This window comes from Onychomys torridus, chromosome 15, assembly GCF_903995425.1.
Source record: "Onychomys torridus chromosome 15, mOncTor1.1, whole genome shotgun sequence".
Taxonomy (NCBI): Eukaryota; Metazoa; Chordata; class Mammalia; order Rodentia; family Cricetidae; genus Onychomys; species Onychomys torridus.
In genome coordinates this window covers 48,800,945-48,822,507 of record NC_050457.1, presented here as the reverse complement: position 1 = coordinate 48,822,507, position 21,563 = coordinate 48,800,945, and the positions used below count along the sequence as shown (strand labels likewise).

General features: G+C 37.1%; 1 protein-coding gene across 1 annotated transcript in view; it reads right to left on the bottom strand.

Moving 5' to 3' along the window:
- The window catches only part of LOC118596183 (UDP-glucuronosyltransferase 3A2-like), a 50,793-nt gene extending 29,582 nt beyond the window's left edge, over positions 1–21,211 (bottom strand). Inside the window, exons 1-4 of the mRNA XM_036206927.1 lie at positions 20,981–21,211; positions 20,758–20,851; positions 15,301–15,399; positions 2,259–2,373 (exon numbers count right to left, since the gene is read on the bottom strand). Coding sequence (XP_036062820.1) covers positions 2,259–2,373; positions 15,301–15,399; positions 20,758–20,851; positions 20,981–21,211 — 539 coding nt within the window. The remainder of the gene's footprint in view (positions 1–2,258; positions 2,374–15,300; positions 15,400–20,757; positions 20,852–20,980) is intronic.
- Positions 21,212–21,563: the final 352 nt, after the last annotated feature.

The window sequence follows — 21,563 nt, the reverse complement described above, 5'->3', positions numbered from 1 at the left end:
GTTTGTAATAGCCAGAACCCAGAAACAACCTAGATGCCTTTCAATTGAAGAATGCTAAAGAAAATGTAGTACATATACACAATGGAGTACTACTTAGCATAGAAAAGCAATGACATCATGAGGTTTGCAGGCAAAAGGATGGATCTAGAAAAAATCATGCTGAATGAGGAAACCCAGACTCAGAAAGACAAACATGGTATGTACTCACTCCTAGGAGGACACTAGATGTAAAACAAAGATGACCAGACTGCTACTCACAACTCCATTGAGGCTACCTAGAAAAAAGGGCCCTAAGAAAGACATAGGGATTGCCCAATGACAGAGAAATGGATAAAATTCTCTTTAAAAATTTTTAAAAAGAAATTAACTAAGAGACAAACCTGTACTTTTCATCCATGTGGAAAACAAAACTACAAGTCATAGAACCACATGGGTTAGGTGTAGAGTAACAGACCATGGAGAATGGGGAAAGCTCATTAAGAAAGGAAATAGACTAGATAGTTATTGGTGGAAGTGAGTGTCTGGGATGGGGGTATCTAGTGGGGTGGGAGGAGATTGATGAGGGAGGGAATACAGGGAGACACAGATAAAATAAATGGACATTTTAGGGGTAGAATGGAAACCTATCATAACAGACACTTGCTGAAATGTATACATATATGAAGGTGATCTCAATAAAATTGCCAAATGATGAACAAGCCAGGGTCCCAACTGGCCATCTCCTGCCACGAAATGAACTTCCAATACCATAACTGAGTCAATCTAATTGATATTTGGACAAAGGGGTCCCACAGAAGTCGCCCCCCCAAAAAAAAAAACCCAGGCATTCGCCAAAACTATAGATTGCTGACAGCAAGGCTCTATTGCTGAAGACAACACATACTTAGATCATTGAACATAGAGAAAATGAGCTGTTGCCTATATAGAGCTGAGGTTCTAGCATCTTTGGTACACTACCAAGATAGAATCATAAAAACCAAGTCAGTCACAAAACCAGTGACCTACAATGTTGTCCTGCCTGCAAGATGTGCTAGGCCAATTGAGGCACAAATCTTGTAGGAATAACCAACCACTGACTGATTTTACTTTAATCCCACTCCATGAGATGAAACGTACCAAACACTCCATGGGTAATTAAGAACATGATACTAAATAGCCCAGGGACCTACAGTAAAACCAAATGATATTGGTCTATAAAAACAAGACAAATCGCTTCTTGGCATATTGGCCAAGGTCAAGAGTAAAAACAAGAGAAAAATGTAGCAATGAAATAACTTCTAAAAACATTTGCAATGCTGGTAGATAAGGGACTTCCTTGTTCAGACATATTCAGAGAAGCTTCCTGCTATAGCAGATGGGAACAAATATAGAGACCCATAGCCAGATATCATGCAGACTGTGAGAGATCTTAGAACACTCAACCCTAACTGGGATGTCTCCATCAATTCTATCCCTTTGGGGATTAGGGATCCTAGGGAATAGGAGGCAGTGAAGTAGCCAGAGGGTTTGGACCACATCAGGAAAAGAAGGCCCTCTAAATCAATGCGTGGATAGTTTAGTGATGTTATGGGATTTACGAGTATATACAAGAGGAGGTCTCCAAATCTTGTGCCTTCTCTTGCACTCTTTTCCTGTTCTTTGTTTTTCTTCTGCAACTCTGATGTGATATTTTTGCTTTTATGTTATTATATTTTATTATTATCCCTTAGAAGATTGTTTGGTTTCTAATAGTGACACAGGGACTGAAAGAGAGTGGGTCTGGGTGGGGGGATGTTGGGGAGCTATTGGGAGGATAGAATGAGGGAAAATGGGAATCAGGATATTTTATGTGAGAAAAAAAAATCAGGGGAAAGGAAAGCTTTTAAATGAGTTTAACAGGAAAGGACCAAAGCATGGCACAGCCATGTCAAGTGACTTCCTCCATTAAGGAATTCATGTAAGAAGGTGACAAGGTGCATAGAAGAAGTTGTATCTTCTTTCCCTGAATAGAGAAGTTGAAGTGACTGCAGTGGCTTCATCGAGATTACATGCAAAGACAACAAGTATAAATCAAGGCCTAGAAGGCGTATCTTCCACTTTCTAGAGAATATCCCATGATTTATCAAGTTGTCAGTCATCCCCCATGCACCACCAAACAAAATCCATCCTCACATCTACCAATTCACCCAGGCATCATTTCTCTTAAATTCACTCAAAGCATCATGTGACCATCATATTTGATTAGCAATACTTTGGTTCCAAGAATTGAAACAAATTACCTGTTATGAACTAATTCCTTCACAAGGAGTTGTCTTCTCTTACCAATTTCCTTTTGCTTATCTTCAGATAGATGCCAGTTTATAACCTGGTATGATATTTTCTCCACTTTAAATTCTAAGAAAACATCAGTTGAGTAAAATTTAAATTTGTCATAATATACCACACATTATCATGGGGATAGAAATTATTAATTTAATTTTATATCTTTGCAGAAATTTGGTTTTTCTTCAGTGGTTTCATTCTTTTGATCCATTCAATTCTGTAATCTGGCAATATTTATTTGTAGAATAAATCCTAATTGATCTGACTAAAAACCTGGAGCCAGATACTGGGGTAAATGCTGACTGATCAGAGAGACAAAGGAGCAAGCCACAGCCACCTCTTACATTGCCAGCTCCTCAGCATGAAAGGGCCAAGCTCCTGTCTTCTCCTCCCTTATATTCCTCTCTCCACCCAGCCATATCACTTCCTGTCTCCACCTCCCTAGTACTGGTACTAAAGGCATGTGCCTCCCAAGTACTAGGATCAAAGGCATGAGATCCCAAGTGCTGGGATTAATGGTGTGTGCCACCACTGCCTGGCTTCTGTGGTTAACAAGTGGCTAGCTCCGAACTCCAACAAACTTTTTGTTAGAGCACAAAAAAATATTTCTGCAATTACTGAGATTTTACAATAATACAGGAACATCTATACAGGCTACAGTAATGTAAAATTCTAGCAACACCTTTCATTTAAAGACACAGCTATTATTTTTCACTTTAAATGTGAGAAAGCATAAATGAAAACAGTATAAAATTATTCATTAACTTTGTCACTATAGTTACAGTTTACAGTTAACTACAAATCAGTTTGATGGCAGAGTCCCTGCATTTCACAGAAAAATTAAAATGAAATATTCAAAGTGTTGATTTGCTTGTTTGCCATTTTGTTGCTGTTCATTTCATGTTTGTAGTTTGCTTGTCTGGTTGTTTGTTTCTTTGATTGTGGAAGGGTCATGTTTAGGGGCCTCATAGGCTTTCAACTCACAAACCTGTTTCTTGAGGCAGCCAAGCACTTGGAGTATAAATAGGTGCAAGAACAGAGAGGTGTTTCCATGTTTGTTTGTGGTTTGTTTGATCAAATTCAAGGTTTCTAGCTTTTGGCAAAATGCTTATCCAGAAAAAAAAAGGAAGGAAGGAAGGAAACAAGAGAGAGACAGAGAGAAAGAGACACACACACACACACACACACAGAGAGAGAGAGAGAGAGAGAGAGAGAGAGAGAGAGAGAGAGAGAGAGAGAGAGAAACAGAGGAAGAAAGAAAAAAGAGAGAGAGAGAAAGAAAGAAAACAGGAAAGAGAAAAGGCCCACCATTCCTTAATTGGACACTCTGGCACTTCTCCTCATTACTCGTGAGTTAATTAATAGTCTGATTGCACTTTTGAAGTTTAACTCCTGACAATTTCAACCTATATATTTCATCTAACAGGAAAAAAAATGTCAAACCATCCATTCTTGATATTGATGAGAATTTCAAGTCAAGACAAGTTGGCCAAAAACAGAATCCTCACATGAGACTCCCTGGAGAGTTTCTATTAGTATTTGAAGACAGACTATAGGATTGGGACTTCCTTTTCATTGTTCCTGCATCATGTGTCTCTGCCCAATCTTATACTGGAATTTCTAACTCAGTCATGATTGTAGGTTGCAACATGCTCTATGAGTATGTCTCCTCTGTGGAAGGACTCTCACCCTTGTACCTGCAAGGCAGTAGTGCTGATAGTAAATAGTTAGGATGACTACCCTGTATAACATAATATCCAGCTGAATAGATCCAACTGAATGTTTATGCCCACACAACACAGGTAACAATGACACAGGATCCTGGAAAACTCCCTTTATGTCACTACTGATTCCATGTCTGTAGCTAAAAAAAAAAAATGCTATTAATGATGTTGTAGTATGAAAGCACCCACAAAATCATTCCAACACAATCAAGGATTCACTTTAAACGTGATTTTAGCCTTAGACCTCTCAAAATTGCCATTCTCTTTAACAATTCTGGTCAGATTTCTCTGGAAGAAGTTGTAATTATGAGAATCTCAGAAAGACACACACCATTACTGACAGAAGTCAAGGAACAATCAAAAGAAGGAATTGGGTGTGAGTCAAGGTTATAAAAGAATATACACAAAGATTTTAGAGAAAACTACAAAAGAATGTCCTTACATTTCATATCTCTAAATTAGCAATAATATCAGAGGAATTGCACCAGTAGAAACATTGTTAATGGCATTAAGGCATATCAGAACAAAGGTTGCAAAGACACTTGGATACTTTGCTCAGGTGACTCTTCTTAACCCCCAGAGTTTAAAATGTCTGATGCTCTGAATAAAGCTGGCTATTGCATGAGACTAGTCTCCCTAGTTTATTGAATTCATTATACCAGGCCCTACTGCCTCTAGAGTGGTAACCACATCAGCAGTGAGTATGTATTGACATGCTTAAGCAAAGTACATGAATATTTATTCCACAAAAGTGTTCTTATGACATGGACTATGCTGTGCCCTTATTATTATGATGCCAGCATTTGCAGTAATGTTCTTTCAAGCATTGTTTCTTTTTTGGGGGGGAGGGGGGACTGAGGATCGAACCCAGGGCCTTGCGCTTGCTAGGCAAGTGTGCTAGCACTTAGCTAAATCCTCAACAGCTTTGTTTCTTTATAGATCTAAAAATACTACAAACTTCATTTTTAAATGGAGATAGGGTGTGGTGATATTTTACTTGTATTTTTAATAAAATTTTCCTGGATATCAGAGGTCATACCCAGCCATAAACAGAAGTCAGGCAGTGGTAGCACATGCCCTTAATCTGAACACACAGAGATTCTGCCTGCCATCCTGTGGGCTTCAGCTACTCTATGAAAGGTTCATGGCCTGTGAGCTTGATCTGCAGCATGGCTGTGGATTCCTGCCATATTACACAGAGGTGTCGCCAAGCCACACAATGTGCTGTGTGGTAAAGTTAGCCTTTGCTAGTACAGACAAAAAATAAATAGATAAAAGATTTCTGGGCTACACACTGCTTCTGATAGTTGGTGGTATACACAGTTTCCAGACACAGAGATGGTGGTAAACATACCAACATACCACCACCAGGTTGGAAAACTGAGGTGGGCAGAGCCAGCAGCCAAAGCTTCCATTTCATTCTAGTAATGTTACAGTTCAAAACAATAGATTCACAATAAGCCAGATTCAGATGGAAAAGACTTTAAATGGTTTACAGTGTGTGTAAAAATGTACATGTAGGCTTCGAAGAGAGAGAAAAATGAATATAGACAGTTATGTAAAGAAATAGTTTTAAAAAATAAAGTCTTTACAGAGATGGTAAAGGTACTATAAAAATAAGCCATGTAAAGATGGATATTACACAGAGAATCAGATTATGTTGTCTTTGATATTTTAAACTGCAGAAAGACATTTGATTGTAAAGGCTGATAATTGAGCCAATATACATATTTTAAAGGTATCTTGACTTCAAAATTTGCATCTAAGGATATGTTGCTTTGGAAATGAGGGTCTGCTTTTGTTTCCACAGGAAACAAGAGGCTATGGATTTGTACCAGATTAAGATACATCAGGTTTGAAAAGACAAGACCCCCGGAAAGGTCTCTAATGACACTATGGCCCAGATGACCCAACATCCAAAAACAGCTTCAAGACAACCGACTCATAAATACAATGTCACAGACCACTCCAGTCAGGACTTTACCATAATTCTTAATTTTCTTAGGATCCCCATAACATTACAGTACCCTTTATCAGCAGAAAGTAGCTAGAAAACTATGCCCACATTCCCAAAAATGGATTATGGATATTTGTCTTTGTTTAGGTTATTGATTACAAATCATTATTGGTCACACTCAATATCTTTCTAAGGAAAAAAGGGAGATATGATATAGATAGGATGAAAGGACGGGTTATTGAATCTACATTTAAAGAGCAACTTGTTTAAAAATGTGTTACATTGCAATGGATTTTAGTTTATTGATACAAATTTAAAGTTAATTTTGTTATACTCTATGTATATTTCTACTCTCATTTAAAATATTATGTTTCTATAACTCATTAAAATTGTAATGGATAATTAAGAAATACAGATTAATAGTTATTATTCTTTGATAGTCAAACTTATTGTCATGTTAAGTTTTCTAGTTATACATAGATATAATTCAATTAAGTAGGTAATCTTCAAACACTTCAAAGACCTACAGAATATGGCGTTTAAAATGTTTTAAAAACTTAGACTACATCTGCTCCTGAAAGCACCTATTTACTTCAAAGAGAAAAATGGACATTGAATGGAGTTTATCTTCTTCTTGGCAAAAATAGCCATTTGGGCAAGAAACTGTTCTTGCCTAGACTGCTTGACAAAATGTTGTATCGACTGGACATGCAGGACCCATACAAAGGTGACCACTGAACTTTGCAAGGCAAGATGGTCCTTCAGGTTCCTACTTTGCAAAAGAAACTGCTAGACATTCTATAAGACTCATGTAAAAGTCACTGAGAGACTAGGTCTATAGGCCTAAGATGGATGCCCAAATGTTACATAGAAACTTTGGATGACTGTCCAGGCAGCCAGCTGTCTCTGTCATTCTAGATTTTTGGAAGTTGCTTACAATTCTCTTTCTGTTTACTTAGGTAATATTATATCCTTCTGAGGTCATTGATGTAGTTGAAGACTAGATAATTATAATTGTGTTTTTCTTGGTTATAATAAAAGATAAATTACATAGAATATTTAGACTCACAAATATAGAATAGATAAAATATTTTCTTCAATTTTACAAAATACAAATAGACTAGATATTTTAACTGTAATTTTTGCTTGATATATGTAATTATACTAAGTTAAAGTTAAAACCTTCCTTTTGTTTAGAAAGAAAAGGGGAAGTGATGGGGGAATGTCTTTTTGTATGCTGTGAAAACATGTTACTCTGCTGGGTTGATAAAGCTGTTTGGCCAATGGTGAGGCAGAATAGGGTTAGGTGGGACATTCTACCTTCTGAGCAGGAAGGAAAAAGGCAGAACAGAGGAGAGCCTGCCAGTTTCCACCATGAGAAGTGAGATATAAAGATACCAGTAAGCCACAAGCCATGTGGCAAAATATAATTTTATAGAAATGGGCTAATTTAAGATGTAAGATCTAGCTAGTGAAAAGCCTGAGCCATGACCATGCAGTTATAAATAATATTAAGCCTAAGTGTGTTCATTTGGGTCTGAGCAGCTACAGGACTGCAGGACTTGGGAGCCGGGTGAGCACAGGAAAACTTTCAGCTATAACAGCGTGGACAAACCATCTCTGGTCTAAAATGATATTTTCTAATAGATTCTAGTCATTGAAGGCTCATTTTCATTCCGTTTTGGGTAGCATTGTTAAATCTGTGTTAGAGGGGATCCATAACACCACTACTTTTTGTCAAACTGACTAAGCTAAGTGCTAAGAACTTTAGTACTTGTTAGATTCACAACCAAGCCCATCATGGGATGTTTCAGGAAATTACTTTATAATTAAGACTGAACACTTAGTCTCACTAAGGAGGGATCATTCTTTATTTTCTCTAGTTTTACATTAGGTGACTTTGTAAACACAAAGAAGGTGCTTATTTGTAGTGAAACCTTCTTTGTGTTAATGAACTCTGTTACCATGCTTGACCCATTTGAAGAAACTGATTCAACAGAATAATAGATGGCAATTGTCCACATGTGTACAGATTGAGAAAGGTGGAACTGGATTGTGTAGGACAATGTATTCCATGATACTATATTGTTGATTTTATCTGTAGATGGTCATGTTTCCCATATAGTCAGGATTCAAATATCTATGAATAAATTATTTCTATAACTAGAAGTGGTAGAGAAAGATTCACTGACTGTTCAAGGGATATGCTAGCAATGTGTCCATTTCTAATCTTCAAAAGTTTGTAGAGACTATAAAGAGGAAATGCCTGGGGAGAGGAATTCTGAAGAATAGTACTGGCATAGGACACATGAAACATTAAAGTAGAGGGAATTGTGAGAATAGCAACATTTAAATGGTAAAGAGGACAGAAGTTTGGGGAAAAGGTGTAGAAGAACTACATAAAACTAAAGATTATACAGAAACCATATGGAAATCTACTAGTCTGAAAGCTAATTTTGAAAGAAAAATAAATAAACCCTAAAAGGGCCAATAGACAATATAGCAGAGTAACACACTCACCGCCAAGCCTGATGGCTGAGTTTGATTCCTAGGACTCAGACACTGGAAAGAGAGAATCAACTTCCGCAGCTTTTCCCATGATCTCCACATGTGTCCACACATGAGCATGCATACGCACAATAAGTACACACATTCAATGCCAAGAACACTCATAAAACAACTTTTTGCTTTTTTAAATAGAGATGTTATGCTTATTTAGATAATGCTTATCTCAGAAGCCACAGTGATCAAACAAAAATTCCAGTGTCAGATATGGGATAGGTTCCTACAATTTGTTGGTCAGGAAGCCCAGAAGCTCTCAAGATAGCACATGCAATTGTAATTGATCTTAATGTCCAATTAGATCACAAGATGGTATTGCTAGAGTCACCACAGACTGTGGTTGTCAGACAGAGGAAAATCAAGCTGGAATTCAATTGGAATCTTCCCTCCATCTGGCTAGCTTTCATATTGACACACAATGCTTAAAGGCCGCTAGTGGAAAAATGTCATCAGGGCTTTTATCTAACGATGGACCTTCCATGTTACAACACTGATACCCTGGAAAAAGGTGCCCAGTGGTAAAATAGTGGCCGAGCTGTTATAGAGTTCACCTTCCTTGTGACTGAGTTTCAAGCTTGTTGTACAGAGGGAGAAAAAAGACCTGCCACTGTAAACCTCATCAAAAGCCCATTGCTAAGGAGATCTTACAGCCTACAGAGGAAATTACTATTGGTGTTTCACTAAATGTTCAAGATTTCAAACTATCGTCCAGACATGTATGATTACACCCATGTATTGTAAGTGTTGTTCCCATACTTCATCAAAGAGCTTGTTTTTCCAGAATGCTGCAGTAAATGGAAAGACTCAGGTCTGTTTGACATACTGAGAGTAAAGTGACTATTGAGTACTTGGTCCTCCAAAGGGGATCTATATCACTCCCTCTGGGACTCAAGGATCACAGCAGAAGAGGGGAAAAGGAAGATAAGAGCTGGATGGTGGGGAGAAGGGTCATAAAACACTCTCTTCTGAACACGCCATGGCTGTTGCAATCATGATTTCACAGAACAATGGGTTGCCTTCACTGGATCTTACTTTCAATCAGGATGATGAATGACCCATGCAACTCTGCCCTTCTTGGGGGAAAACTGCTGACTGTCCATGGATGCTGGGAGAGGAAAGGTCATTGTCATCAGTGGTTTGGTCACTAGTGAGCCACCCAACTCCCAACTCTACACCCAGGCTCATTCAAAGAATGCCCTGGTTAAATACAATGGTTCTGGATAATATTAAATTCAGTGGTTCTAGTTAAATATTAAATACAGTGGTTCTGGCTAAATATTAAATACAGTGGTGTTCTCTCTCTCTCTCTCTCTCTCTCTCTCTCTCTCTCACACACACACACACACACACACACACACACACAAAGACATGAATATGGGAGGAAAATTTGCAAGTGGAAGGGAAATAGATAGGGAACTAGATAAAAAGATACAAAACATGGAGGAGTAAGTATGATCAGAATATGCATTACATGTGTATATGAAATTATATAAAATAAACTGTCAGGCACTGAACTCCCAGCTACTGATGTAGAAAAATAATTTGTATATAGAAATGTGTTTGTGTGTGTGTGTGTGTGTGTAGGTGTATAATAAAACATTCACAACAAGTTAATTTTAACCACACAAGGCGATAAGCAGCCTGTACTCTATCAATAGTAACCAAATACATTAACTATGGCAATGCACACAATAGAATATGACTAAAAAATACAACAAATTATTCACAGATACTATGAATGAATCTTTACATAACAACTTTTGTTTAAAACACTACAATAAAATATATATATAACTTATAATCCAATTAATATAAAACACAGAAGATAAAAAATAACATAGTAATATTATTTGTTGACCACCAATAGCCATTGAGAAGTAATATGGCCAACAGCAAAGATTATGAAGAGCCATGGAGGAGAAATCTTCTGTGATGATAAATCTTCATGTGTTCAGCTATTTAAGTATAGATAGATATAGATATCAATATAGGTGTAAATATACATTGTAATTATGATGAGTTTGTCAATAGTAACCCAATAAAATACTTTCCAAGAAGAAATGTGATCAAAAGGAAATAATAGATCTTCTTTGTGTTTGAAGTGATTAAAAACTAAACTAGAAACACTATGTGGGGTAAATGTTATTCATTTTGTCTGTTCACTAGAAAGTACAGGACACTCAGTACTAATAGGACTTAGTGTTCAGAATTCAAATCATGGAGGAATATTCAAATCTGATCAGGCCTTCTCCCTGAGTGAGAGGATTGGATTCAGCTTTTAGGAAGGACCCAACATCTGGCTGGAATTTACAGAACAGAACAGCAAGGCTAGAGTTATGCATGAGAGAACAGAGTGCTATGTGAGAGGGACAAAGTCCTTCATTGGAGATTTTCAAAAACAGGGCAATCCTAAAATTCCAATCCCTCCTCAGTTCAGCAATGTTTAAGAAATAGTCAAGAGGAATGATATACAGAAGGAACAGAAGATCCCTCTCTATGTGAATGTCCTTGATTCAACTGTTGATTTACAGAAGAGTTTCAATTGGTTTGGAACAATTAACAGTGCTCTTCTGACTCCTATGATAATCCTCTCTCTCTCTCTCTCTCTCTCTCTCTCTCTCTCTCTCTCTCTCTCTGTGTGTGTGTGTGTGTGTGTGAATGTGTCTGTCTGTCTGTCTGTCTGTCAGCTTGAGAATTCTGATATTTAATGATAATGCTGTGTTTTAAGATGTTGAACCAACAGTATTGAATCAACTTCACCTTACATAGTGAATGTAAGTATCATACATTGTGTCCTATGGAATAAAGTCAATAAACAGACAGAGAAAGAAATGCCTGTGTTCTAATCTGAAACTAAATTCTAAGTTAGGGATATCATTATATCTTCTCTATCTGCTTTTGTTAACTAACTACCAGAGCAAAGAACAACTAGCCTATTAGAAGGTATGAAGGTTGGCTGGTCTGGCAGAACATGTATACAAACAGGTCTTTGCCTGAATATTTATAGCAAATCACTGAGGAACTCTGCTGTTATTGGATTGGGCCCACAAAAACAAAAACAATATTTAGCTTGAGATATGTGCCTTGTGAAAGGTGGGGTAGACAGGTATTTATATGTGGCTCAGTTGTTATAGTGCCTGCCTAGTGTACACAAAGTTCTACATTTGTTCTCACGAACCATACAAAAAATTTATGGGAGGCATTTATTATCCCAGAACTCAGAAAGTAGAGGAAGTTTGACCAGAAAATCGAGGTTATTATTTAATACAAAGCAATTAAGAAGCCAGCCTGTTATACATGAAAACCTTTTTCTAGATGATAGATAGACAGATAGGTAAGTAGGTAGGTAGATATCTAGATACACAGATAGATACATAGACAGACAGATACTTAGACAGACAGATAGATGATAGATAGATAGATAGATAGATAGATACATAGATAGATAGATACATACATACATACATACATACATATATGTGCTGTGGGATGTCTGTACACTGTGAATATGTGTTGCTCTTGTTGGTTGATAAATAAAGCCGTTTTGGCCAATGGCCAGGCAGAAAAACGTTGACTGATACAATTGAAATTAAGATGGGGATGAAGAAGGGAAGATTCAGGGCAGATGCCAACCAGCTGCCAAGGAAGCAGGATGTGTAGAAAATGAGGTAAGAAGACATGAACCACATGACAAAGCATAGATAAGAAATATGGGTTAATTTAATTATAAGCAGTAGCTAGTAATAAGCTTGAGCCATTGCCTAAGGATTTATGATTAATGTAAGTATCTGAATGAATATTCAGGAATGGGCAGGCAGGAGAGAACCATCTGGTTGCATAGATTTCTTTACAGTGAGTGCTAAAATGTGGTACAAAGATTGACACATTATGAACAAGGCCTTGGGGATCTGTGAGAGAAGCTCCAGAGAAAAGAGGAGAGGGCCTTTTACCTCAAGTGTATTTTGTTCTCTGGATTGTTCTTGGACATTATTTCATACTTGCTACAACAGATACTTAAATTAAATTTATAAGATATGTTATTTTTTGTTGCATGTCAGAACATAGCTATAGAACCCAATCTAGTTAAAGGATATTCCCAGGGCTCTCCTCAGGGTATCCTGAATCTGGATATGGCCTTCTGGTGTGCTTTTGTGCTTTTCCAGGTATAATCTATAGTACATGTTAAAACTGAACTGTCCTGAGAAAGTTCTAGGAAACAGTTGCTCTGCTTAAATTTAATACATGATCACTGATGTTTATTTCCTTGTTTTTCCTTCTCATGTATTTTTGAACTTAAACAACCTTCTTGGATCATTGTATTGATTGTTACAGTTTTGTATAAATTACACTGAAATAGAAGTCATATTTTTCTGTAATATTATAGACAGTAGTCTAACTCATTCCTTAAATTCTTCAAAAACCAAGTCTTGAAGACAGATCTGCATAGGTCAATGAAGGTTGACAGTAAGTGTAAGAAAGCTTGTTATAGAAAGGAAAAGAAGTATAAGGTCAAACCATTAAACCATCCATCCAGGCACTATCAAATAGTAGCAAATCATGTGAACCCTAGATACCTTTATTTCTTCAAATTGTCTGTCATATGATTTTTCAGGTTGAATAACCACAGAATAAAGTGATCCAGACAAACAATTAATGTTCACATGTTTCAATACAGAGTTTCAGTTGAAGGTTGGATAAAAATATTCTGGTAATGTTGTTTATATTCACAAATCCACTTAAATTGTACTAGGAAATAAAAAGAAAATCTAACCCATTATCACATCTGAAATGTCCAATATTTATGGAAGTAGAAAGGACCTCTGAGTTGGGAGAGGTAACTCATGCCTATAAACCTGGAAGTTGGGGAAGGTAGGATAAGAGCATTTCCCTGAGTTTGAGAACAACCACAGCTATACGAATGAGTTCCCAAAAATCTGGGCATGTGTCAGAAAATCTAAGAAAAAGAAAAAGAAAGCAGAGAACACAAGAAGGGGAAAAATCACAGGGCATAGTGGCAGGGAGAGAGAAGAAAAAGAAAAGAAAGACAAAAGAAAATTTAGGTCAATAACATTTGCATGTAAGAATTAAAGAAAATTGGTCAACAGACATGAAGGATTTCTTTGCAGACCTTTTGTGCATAGCTTGTTAAAAGATCAGAGAGTCTACAGTCTTCAGCAATATGTCAAAGGTTATGAGACTAGGCAAAACAGGATAAGCATAAATTGCAGTTATGAAACCATAATATTAAGGCAAATTAAATATATAAACACATCCAATAGCCAGGCAGTGGTGGCCTTTATTCCTAGCACTCAGGAGACAGAGCCAGTGGATCTCTGTGAGTTCGAAGCCAGCCTAGTCTAGAGAGCAAGATCCAGGACAGGCACCAAAACTACACACAGAAACCCTGTCTCAAAAAAATACATCCAATAAACAAAGAATTGAAGTTTTCTGGGCTTCTGTGCCTGAATCTATCAGCAGAGACTGGTGGGTTTTGGTTTACTTATGATTTTCTGTACTCACTAAGCTAAATAAGAACTTCTGATATCATTCTGCAGATTTTGGGAAGAGCCAAGTATTCTTCAAGAATCTGGAGTTTTCTCAATCACACATCCTAAATTTTGAGCATAAATAAAAAGATAATTAGAAAATATATCTTAAATTGTAGGTCTTTTAAAAATAGAAACATTTACATGGCACTAAGTGTAGCCATCCTTATAATTAAAATCCTAAATATGGCAGAATATGTCTATTCAACACTACTTTTAGACATACTTGACATCAAATTTCTCAAAATGATCAAAAATGATGTGTAGTGTTGACTGTGAGTGACATTCAAGTAATGGGTTATTTAATCTGTTTTTAATGCCCTAATAAAATAAATGATGTTCATTACATTATAGTGTTAATATTTTACTGAGCTGGCTCACCAGTTTAAAGTGTATACTACTCTTTCAGATGACGCATGTTCATTCCCAAAATCCACATCAGGCATCTCCCAACTGCCTACTAATACAGGTGATTCAACCACTTGTGTTGGCTTGTTGGCTCTTGTACCCATATGCAGAAATACACACCATAACACGTTAATATACACAACAAAAATAAATATAAACCTAAAGCATTGTTTATCTCATAGTTTTAAATATTGACAATCCAGGATTGTGTGGAGCTTTTGTGTGGAGCCTTTGGTAGATGCCTTTTCACTGCATCATAACACAGAATGTGATGTGTTTCACATACAGTGAGCACTTGAGCCATATGACAAAAGAGAAGAAAGAGGCCAAAGAAGGGAAGGTTCATTCTTTCATAAACACCAACACCACTGAGAAAAAAATCTACCTATGGGTGGACAATGTAATTCCTTTCCAAGTGTATACATTCACCGGCCAATCAGTTTTGCTAGGCCTAAATACTTAAGGATCAATAATGTTTAATGCTATTTGTTCTGGCCATCACAGGCAACCTACACCACGAAGTAAAATACAGAAGTTTATCATATGAGACCAAGACCATATGAGGCATATACAAAGTCTAATTGAGATCTGCAAAACTTATACACACACACATACACACATTCTCTCTCTCTCCCTTACACACACACACACACACACACACACACAGTCACACACACAAACGCATGTACCATAATTTATTTCTAAATAAGATCAAATACAGAACTTATATCAAGCAGTTCTATACAAAAGCTATTATTTGTTATTTAAAGTGACTTAATGTATTAATTGATTTTAAAAGTACCTGGGATTATAAATTTTTCATTAAGCAGATTGGTGACATTATGGCCATGGTCTTGAAGAATTTGTGACACATGATTTATCACCACATAGTGGCTTCCACCTAGAAATAAAACATAAGTTCATTTTTGTGAAGACTACTGAAAAGATTTCTGGTTACCATAAATAGCTGACATAAAGAAATCCAAAAGTAAGTGTAAAGACACAGAAAGCCTCATAATGCATAAGTGGAAACCAGCATTTCCATGTCCTTAATTACATTTTAGATAATATCCAGGATGTAAACCCAGAGCTCTGACCACCAAAGATAGGAAGGTCATGCCTGAAAAGATGGCTCAGCAGTTAACAGCAGTTACTGCTCTCATATAGGACTCAGGTTCCATTCCAAGCACTCACATGATACCTCACAACCACCTGAAACTCTAGTTCCAGGAGATCTAACACCTTCTTCTGGCGTCCGTGGGCATTTAATGCACATGATACAGTTATATAATATATGTATAGGCAAAGGACTCACAAACACAAACATAAAAATAAATTATTTTTAAAATCTGAAGGTTCCTGTCTTGATTAATGAGCTACTCTGCTTGGACATTAGACATTATTTATCCTGTGGTTCATGGATATATCCCACTGTGTCTTCCCATAATTACATTAATCATTCTGGCTCCTCTTCTGAAATGATCCCTGAGCCTCAGGTGCAGAAGTTGCTTCATCCAGTCATTTGGTTCAATAAATTACCAGAGATGGAAAATACATCACAATAAGATGGCTGATATTTTTTCAGTGAAAGATATTTCATGGGGACAGATGGTTATTGAGCCCTTAAAAAATTTCTCTTCTTGGACCTCAGTTTCTACCATTTTGAATAAAGCCATTAAGAGTCATCATGAGGTCTCAACAACTCTTGGGTGCTCATGAAGAACATCAGACACATGAGGAACTGGGGCAACAGATTCTTCAACAATCCTGGATCTTCAGGAAAGGTAGAAGTATCTATAGAAGGATATTTATTTGGGCCACCAGCTCACAAATAATGACACAGAAACTTAATATGAATTCTTAAAACTAGGCCTTAGAGCAGGCTTGTCCCCTTAACTCTTATAATTTAAATTAGGCCATTTATTTTAATCTACATTTTACCTTATGACTTTTTATCTTTCTTCCATTCTGCATATCTGATTTCCTCCAATCTCCTTGCCATCTTTTCTGTGCCTTGATTACGTCCTCCACTTCCTTTCTAGGTCTAGAAATCCTGCCAATACTGCCTCCCTAGCTATTGACCCTTCAGCTCCTTATTAATCCTATCACAGCAATATGTCTTTACACAGTGTATAAATATCACACAAGTATCATCAGACAATAGCTTCTCTGTGGCTACAATTTCTTTAGAATATTAGTTTGAGTCCAGAGCTGAAGCAGAGAACAATAAATCAAGAAAAGAAATGGAATTTGTACAACAAAAGCTGGGAAGTCAAAGTGATTAGGAGATCTCAAAGCACTGTGGTTAAAGTGGGGACCAGCAGGAAAGGTCAGGAAAGTTGAATCTATATGTTGTGTGAACCACTCTGCTCATTCACATTTGTGTTGGCTGAAATGACACAACACAGTTAAAAGCCTACGACACCCTCATTTTCCTGCTCTTGTTCTCATTAGACTGAGAAGGGTTTCCCAGTGAAACAGCCATTCTAATGAATACTCTCCAGAAAGAGCTCATCCTGGAGAAAATCTGAGAATTTCAAACTGCACAAACTGAGCCAGTGAGGCCAGGAAAAAAATGAAGTATCAAGAGTTGGGTCTTTATCTTCATTACATTAAAAATACCAGCATGAAAGCAGATGGATGAAACAACTTCTGCACCTGAGGCTCAGAGAACATTTCAGAAGAGGGGACAGAAGGATTAAGAGCCAGAAGAACGTGGAGTTTGCTGTGAGATTGTGTCTCATAGGAATATCAGAATCTAAACTCAAGAAGTCACCAGCAAGACATGAAACAAATAAGAACAACATAAAAATGCTAAAGTTGATGTATGAAAGTACAGGAGCCTTCAATACTTCACACACACACACACATACACACACACACACACACACACACACACACACACACACACACACACAGCAAAAACAAACAAACAAAAATACATACCCAAATAAGAAATGCTGAAAATGGGAGAACCAGTCTTACCTAGGGAAGACCACAGTAATTGCTTATCCAATAGAAACTGGACATGGTATTGATATATTTGATCAAACTATGACACTCCAAGAGTGTTAACAAAGTTAACCTTGAATCAGAGGGAAGTGTCTATGAATATATGGAGAATTAGCCATGGAGAAATTGTAAGACCCAGGATATCGTAGAGAAGACTGGAAGAAATAGAGGGGATAGAAAGATTTACAGAGACTTTCAATCTGGGAAACATGGACAGAGAGGGCCAGAAGTTCACTCCTTTGCTTCTTTCTGAATCTCTCAGGTTTTTACCTCAATAACTGACTCCAGAGTTATTATTGATAATAGAACAATTAAGATAAATGCTTCATGTCATCACTAAAAACATATATACCAATAACACTATACAGACCGAGCAGGTTATATTTAGTAGTATATGTGTGTATATAGTAACGCTGTATACACTGAGCAGGTTATACTCAGTAGTATGTGTATACACACAAGAATGCATGCATGGGACAACAAATGATGAAGAATGAGGCCGTGAACTTGAAAGAGAACATGGAGATATTTTGGGGAGGGTTTGGAGGGAGGAAAGAGAAAATGAAATTATATCATTATAATCTCAAAAAATAAAAGAAATAATTTTAAAAGGAGGTGGAAATGTAGTCATAATTTTTAACAAGAGTGTGCAAGTCCTCACTGAAATGATACTCATTAGAAAATATGTAAAATCAGATTAAATTATAAAATGTAAAAATAAAGTATGCCAAAGAGGAAATGTAAATTCACCAAGAGTATGTCTATACTGATAAACTTTAAAAACACAATTTTATGAATTAATTGGTAATATTTTCTTCCTAAAAATAACTTTTTTGTAAAAAAAATGTATATGAATTTATTATGGGACACTATAAATATGACTTGTAGCCCTGCAAGACGCAGCCCAGTACCTTCATCCTTCTTTTTCTCTAAGGAGAACAGAGCTGAAGATTCAAGCCCATGTCTATAATCTGTGTTTCACTCCATCATTGAGGTACTCAGGATCCATCTCTAGAAGTGATCTAAGGGGAAATCACTGTCCTTTGTGAAGGGTTGAATACAATCATCCCTTTACAATAGCACATCTCCAAACTTTTGCATTCTATTATCCTAGACAAACCAAAAGTAAATATCATTTGAGCCATAGAATACAGAATTATAAGACCCATCCATCTTCAAAAATGTTGAGAAGGTAAATGAAACACAGCAGGGCACAACAGAATCCTCCTCCAAGTCATCTTTTCAGTTTTACCTTGGAAGAAAACATTCCTAATATTCACACCTTAGAAATTTAGGACAAGTCTCTGAATGTTCTGCCTCTGCCACTGACGAGATTGTGGGATTCTAGGTCTTAGGTGTACATCTAAATTTTCGTGCCCAGTTCTATGTAATGATTACTTCTACAGCAGCTGAAAGAAAATTTCTGCTTTACATAATTATCATTAGCCAGGCAGAGGTCACTCACACCTTTAATCCCAGCAACCAGGAGGCAGAGGCAGGGGGATATCTATGAGTTTAGGACAGTATGGTCTACAGAGGGAGTTACAGGACAGCAAAGACAACATAAAGAAGCTCTCTTTCAAAAGAAAAGAAAAAGAAACACAATACAAAAAGGTCACAAAGTAGGGAGAGCTGGAGAGTTTGCTCTGTGTTTAAGAGTACTGGATCTTCTTCTAGAGGACCCAGGTTCAATTCTAGGCACCCTCATAGAGGCTCATAGCCACATGTAACTCCAGTTCCAGAAGACCTGATACCTTCTTAGAACCCCCACAGTGACTGGGCATATAAGTAGCAAACAGACAGATATCCAGGTAAAATATTCATACTATAAGCATAAATAAGAAAATACTTTTCATCATCATCTTGCTGTGATAGTTAGGAGTAGTGAGGAGGACCAGATACAGCTAACTTACTATTTTCATTGTTAAATCAATAATGCCAAAAGCTTTGCCCTAAAGCAGCATTAGGAGCCAACAATGAAATGCTTATAAACTAGCATACCCTTATGACTATGACAGCTAAAGGAGGTAGAATTTCAGATAGATATACAAATTGTAGGCATAAGAGTGTTAGTAACAAGATATCTTAATTTGTAAAAACTCCTTAGTAATGCTACAGAGTATGTTCAGATGTCAGAAGTCAGTAAGAGCAGAATTATAGTCCCTTCAGAATGAATACTCTTCCTTATAATTATAAAAAAAATTTAAGTAAGTCATCCAGCTTCATTTGCTTTTGGTTAACTTTTAAAAATCATTAATTTTAGAGGTCATGGAGCACAACATGTGGGTTATTTGCTGACAAGTTGGCTGTGGGTAATATCTTCTATGAGTCTATTGTGTTCACACATTACAAATTAAGTGTCTATGTTCTATTTGCAGAAGCTTGAAGGTTACTGTGTTAAAATCTTGACTCTTTGCCAGCAACAACAGGTATCCAAATTAGAATTAAAATAAGATAATGCATTCATCAATTCTGCCTTCCTATTTTATCTATGTCCTTGCCTGCCCTAATCCTTGGGTCACATCCTATTCAGCTATGAATGCAAACAGGATAAAAATTGTAAAAAAGAAAAACTATTTTCAGAAAGCCTATATATGGATTTGATGTTGAGTGTTGCCTTTGGTAATAATATGTATTTTCCCTATCCAACCATGACTTTTATCACTGATTCATGTATATGAAGCTCTACTCAAATTTTAGGAGCCCCAGACCAAAGAATGGAGCCAGAACCTTTGTGGTGTTCAGAGTTACGTAGAAGTACCTACAATAAGATGATGCCTTTTGACATGCAAACTTCAGTGGCTGGGTGCTTATACAGAAGAACAAGAAATACTTTAGAAAACAAAAATGTTTATGGATGTAGCCAAACCCCTGAAAAATCAAGAAAGGCTCACTGCTCCCTTTTTTGGAAGAATAGACTGATCACTTTGACTAATATCTACTCCCATCTACTCACAATCTAAAGTGCTAGTAGAGTAGTCTTTATTATCTTCCTTAGAATATACCACTCAGTCTTCTGCTGCTGTTCCCACATCAGAAGCTGTTTCCATCTACTATTTGCCCCCATTCTTTGGTAGAATCCCTTCTGAGCGCAATATTTCACAATGCATCCTTCCTCCCTCAGGTCTGATCTAAGCCTAGCTAGAAAATCTCCTGCATGGTCAGTCCACTGCATGCTGTTTATATGAGACATGTTAACCCAGGTATCCTGGTCTCACAAGACTGTATATTCCCAACCAGCACTCACCAACTGTAGATATAGTCAGGATTTTTGCAGCATCCAAGAGAAGAACCTCAAGGAGAAATAAGCTCGCTAGAATCCCAATCCGATGCTCAGCCATCTGTAAAACAAGTGGAGCACAGGCACAGGATGCACAGCTTGAGAACTGGTGCCACCAAGGGACCCTATGAGCCTCTGTCACTAAGCACTGGCCTTGGCCTTGAAATGAGGTAAAATGGAGAGATCTTACTCTTGTCTTCCAAATGTCCTTTTGCTCTTTACCTTGTCTCTGCTGGTCTCTTTTCATTGGACATTCAGTTTCACCCTCCTTCACCACAGTCGATAGATGAACAGGTGCTAAGTTAATATTTACCTTGTCCTCTAACCAAAATATCCTCTTCACTGCCTCTAAATAACTCTCTAAATTGTGAATCAAGAAACCCTGAGAAATCTTGTCATTGACAGCATCTTGAAGTGACATGTACCGTGAACAAGTTACAGGCCCATTCCCTAACTTACAAGACTCTGCCCCCTCTGTCATTTCTCTATTTGTATCCTGTTGCCATATCTGTAACCCATAATGCCAGATGCCAGTCTTAAAATATCCAATAGTGGCAATCATAAGCTAATGATCCAGGAAAACACCTAAGATTATCTCCCAAGGCCTCACACTAGTCACAAATTCATGAAAATGTGTTAGTGGCTTAAGTGCAGGACTTTACCACAAAAATAAAGTATGTACCTTTCTTTACTTCTTACTCTGCGGCTTGTTGTGTAGCTGGGAGGCTGGACCATGGACTCCTCCACTCCTTCTGCGTTCACTTTCTCTTCTC